This window comes from Ixodes scapularis, unplaced genomic scaffold, assembly GCF_016920785.2.
Source record: "Ixodes scapularis isolate PalLabHiFi unplaced genomic scaffold, ASM1692078v2 PGA_scaffold11__112_contigs__length_91849675, whole genome shotgun sequence".
Classification (NCBI taxonomy): domain Eukaryota; kingdom Metazoa; phylum Arthropoda; class Arachnida; order Ixodida; family Ixodidae; genus Ixodes; species Ixodes scapularis.
The window spans coordinates 48,868,401-48,870,633 of record NW_024609837.1 but is presented as its reverse complement, the minus strand read 5'-3'; the positions used below and the strand labels follow the sequence as shown (position 1 = coordinate 48,870,633).

General features: G+C 46.2%; 1 protein-coding gene across 1 annotated transcript; it reads right to left on the bottom strand.

Moving 5' to 3' along the window:
* Positions 1-732: 732 nt before the first annotated feature.
* On the bottom strand, positions 733-1,957 carry LOC121835058 (zinc finger BED domain-containing protein 4-like). The gene is made up of 3 exons (XM_042288988.1): positions 1,703-1,957; positions 1,472-1,641; positions 733-1,295 (listed from the first exon to the last, which is right to left on the bottom strand). Exons 1-3 carry the CDS (start codon positions 1,955-1,957, stop codon positions 839-841), a joined length of 882 nt encoding a protein of 293 aa, XP_042144922.1. The 3' UTR covers positions 733-838.
* Between the last annotated feature and the right edge of the window lie 276 nt (positions 1,958-2,233).

The following is a 2,233-nucleotide window of genomic DNA, read 5'->3' as shown; positions in this document are numbered from 1 at the left end:
AGGAAGTGTTTGGCAATGCGAATGAGACGGTGTGTATTCCATCTGGGTGTATTTCTTGCAGAACTGCGACCAACCCCTAACTCGGTGCATTCGTTGTGGTGACGGTAGGAAGTGCCACATCAAAAACGGTTGGTGGAACATAGTTTCGAATTAGTTATTTGACTGAGGTGAATGCCTCCTCTTGCTTTTTTTGCCACTGGAAGGGGATTTGTTTCGCAGGAGTGCATTTAGGGGCTCCACAATGGTTGCGAACTTGGGAATGAACTTGAGGTAGTAAGTTAGGAGACACAGCAAAGATCGAAATGACGTTGCATCTGTGGGGTCAGAAGCCTGCTTGATTTCACCGATGTTATCTCGGCATGGCTTAATACCTTGAGAAGTCAGTTCATGTCCAGGTATTGAAGCTGCAGCACTGAGAAAATGCATTTTTTTTTGCTTACTTTGATTCATGCATCTTGTAGACGGGTAAGAACGTGTCTTAGGTGGGCGTGAAATTCTTTTCTCGTGCGCCCGAAGCAGTCATGGGCACGTTACCAGTAAAAAGTAACAGTGTTACAGTTACAGTTACCTAGGGGGAAAAAGTAACTCTGTTACAGTTACAGTTATCGGATTAAAAAGTAACGTGTTACAGTTACAGTTACCGCAGAAAGAGTAACGCCGTTACTTTCTCGTTACAGTACCAAAATTGGACACAAGAAACCATAAACCAAAAAAAATATTTTATTTGTTACACTGTAGTGAGAAGAAAGATGAACTGCTGAGAAATTAGAAAACATTAAAACCGAAGGGTGCTTCTTTTTTGTGTCATTCGTCGTTTCAGAATTTTAACGATTATAACTTATTTGCAATATTTGTTATAACTTAATATCAACTGTTTTTCAAAATTGTCATCGGAGAGCTTCCCTCTCTTGATGGCGAACACATCGCGTCCTTTGCTGAACAGGCGTTCAGCCGGCGCGCTTGACGGAATCCCCGTGTTGAGCCTGATGAAGATCCTCTTTATCATGGGGAACCTTGAGAGCCCGGTCAGATCGGTCGCGGGGTCGCTCACCCACTGTTGCACCTCCGTTGATGATGGTAATGCTTGAGGCAAGTGGAAAAAAAAATCGTCTTCGTCGCCATCCTCTTTGCCTGTTGCGTCCTCACTGCAGTGCTCCTCCAGCGCACGACATTCTTCCTCGAGCAGCCGTACAGTTGCAGCTTTCCGCTCGTTTTCCATGATCCAGGATAGCTGGAACTTGGGGTGTACCGCCGCTGCAAGGGCCAAGTCCTTGTCTTCAAGAACTTCTGAAAACCTGTGACGAGACAAGAAACAAAAAGGAGATTTTTGCACTGCTTGAACCTATAAATCGAAATATGGATGATTGAAACCTACAATGTTAAGTGTAGATAGCTCGCACGGATATGCTACCATGCAAACGCATGTGCAGAGAGGGGTAGCAATATAGTGAACAACAAATATATCGCTCACCTCTTCTTGACTCCCGCCTCAAGGGCGTTGGAAAGTGGGGTGCAGTACTGCATTTGTGACAGGGACCCTTGGTATCGCAAGAGCGAGTGGAGAGTGGGCTGCAGCACACCCATATACATGTACTGCTCGCCTTGCAGGATGTCCAGTGCCTTCGCCACGCCATACATCGTCTGAAAGAGTACGAAAGGTTAGTGCACTGCATAAAGTGAAACAAATACGCTATTACAATACCTTGCAGTATTCGTCGATGAAGGCAAGCTCCTCGTTCTGTAGCTTTGGCAGCGAAAGTCTCTCGAATGTGGCGTCCAGTTTGCCTTTCGAGACCTCATTCAGGAACTTTACAGCGTTATACAAAGAGTTCCATCGCGTCGCGTTTGGGACAGGAAGTTGTCTTCCTAGGGTGAGTTTTATGGCTTCAGCGGCTTGAACTGACTGGGCTTGCTTCCTCCAGAGACATTTCAGTTTTGCAAACACATTCTTCGCCATTGCACCGTAAGGTAACTGGTTGCACGCGTTTTCAGCATCCGCGGAGGCAACTAGATTAAGAGTGTGTGCAGCGCACCTCTGGTGCCGAGGCAAGTGGATCTCTAATGTGCAAGCGCCTGGAGCTGTGTCAAGAACCTCTGTGATGCAATTTTGGATGACATCTTCCTCAGGTTCGGTAGCTTCTCCAAATACCCTGCGCCACAAAATAAGTCACACCCGTCAGAACCTTTACCCAGCTGAGCTTGAACGTCGCAAAAGATATGAGATGATAGGTTA

Excerpts from the sequence above, each read along its gene's own strand:
- LOC121835058 (XM_042288988.1), bottom strand. The coding sequence starts at position 1,957 with ATGGCGAAGAATGTGTTTGCAAAACTGAAATGTCTCTGGAGGAAGCAA. Across the intron at positions 1,642-1,702 it reads TCATCGACGAATACTGCAAG|ACGATGTATGGCGTGGCGAA; the intron begins GTATTGTAATAG and ends GTACTCTTTCAG. Across the intron at positions 1,296-1,471 it reads GAGGCGGGAGTCAAGAAGAG|GTTTTCAGAAGTTCTTGAAG; the intron begins GTGAGCGATATA and ends GTCTCGTCACAG.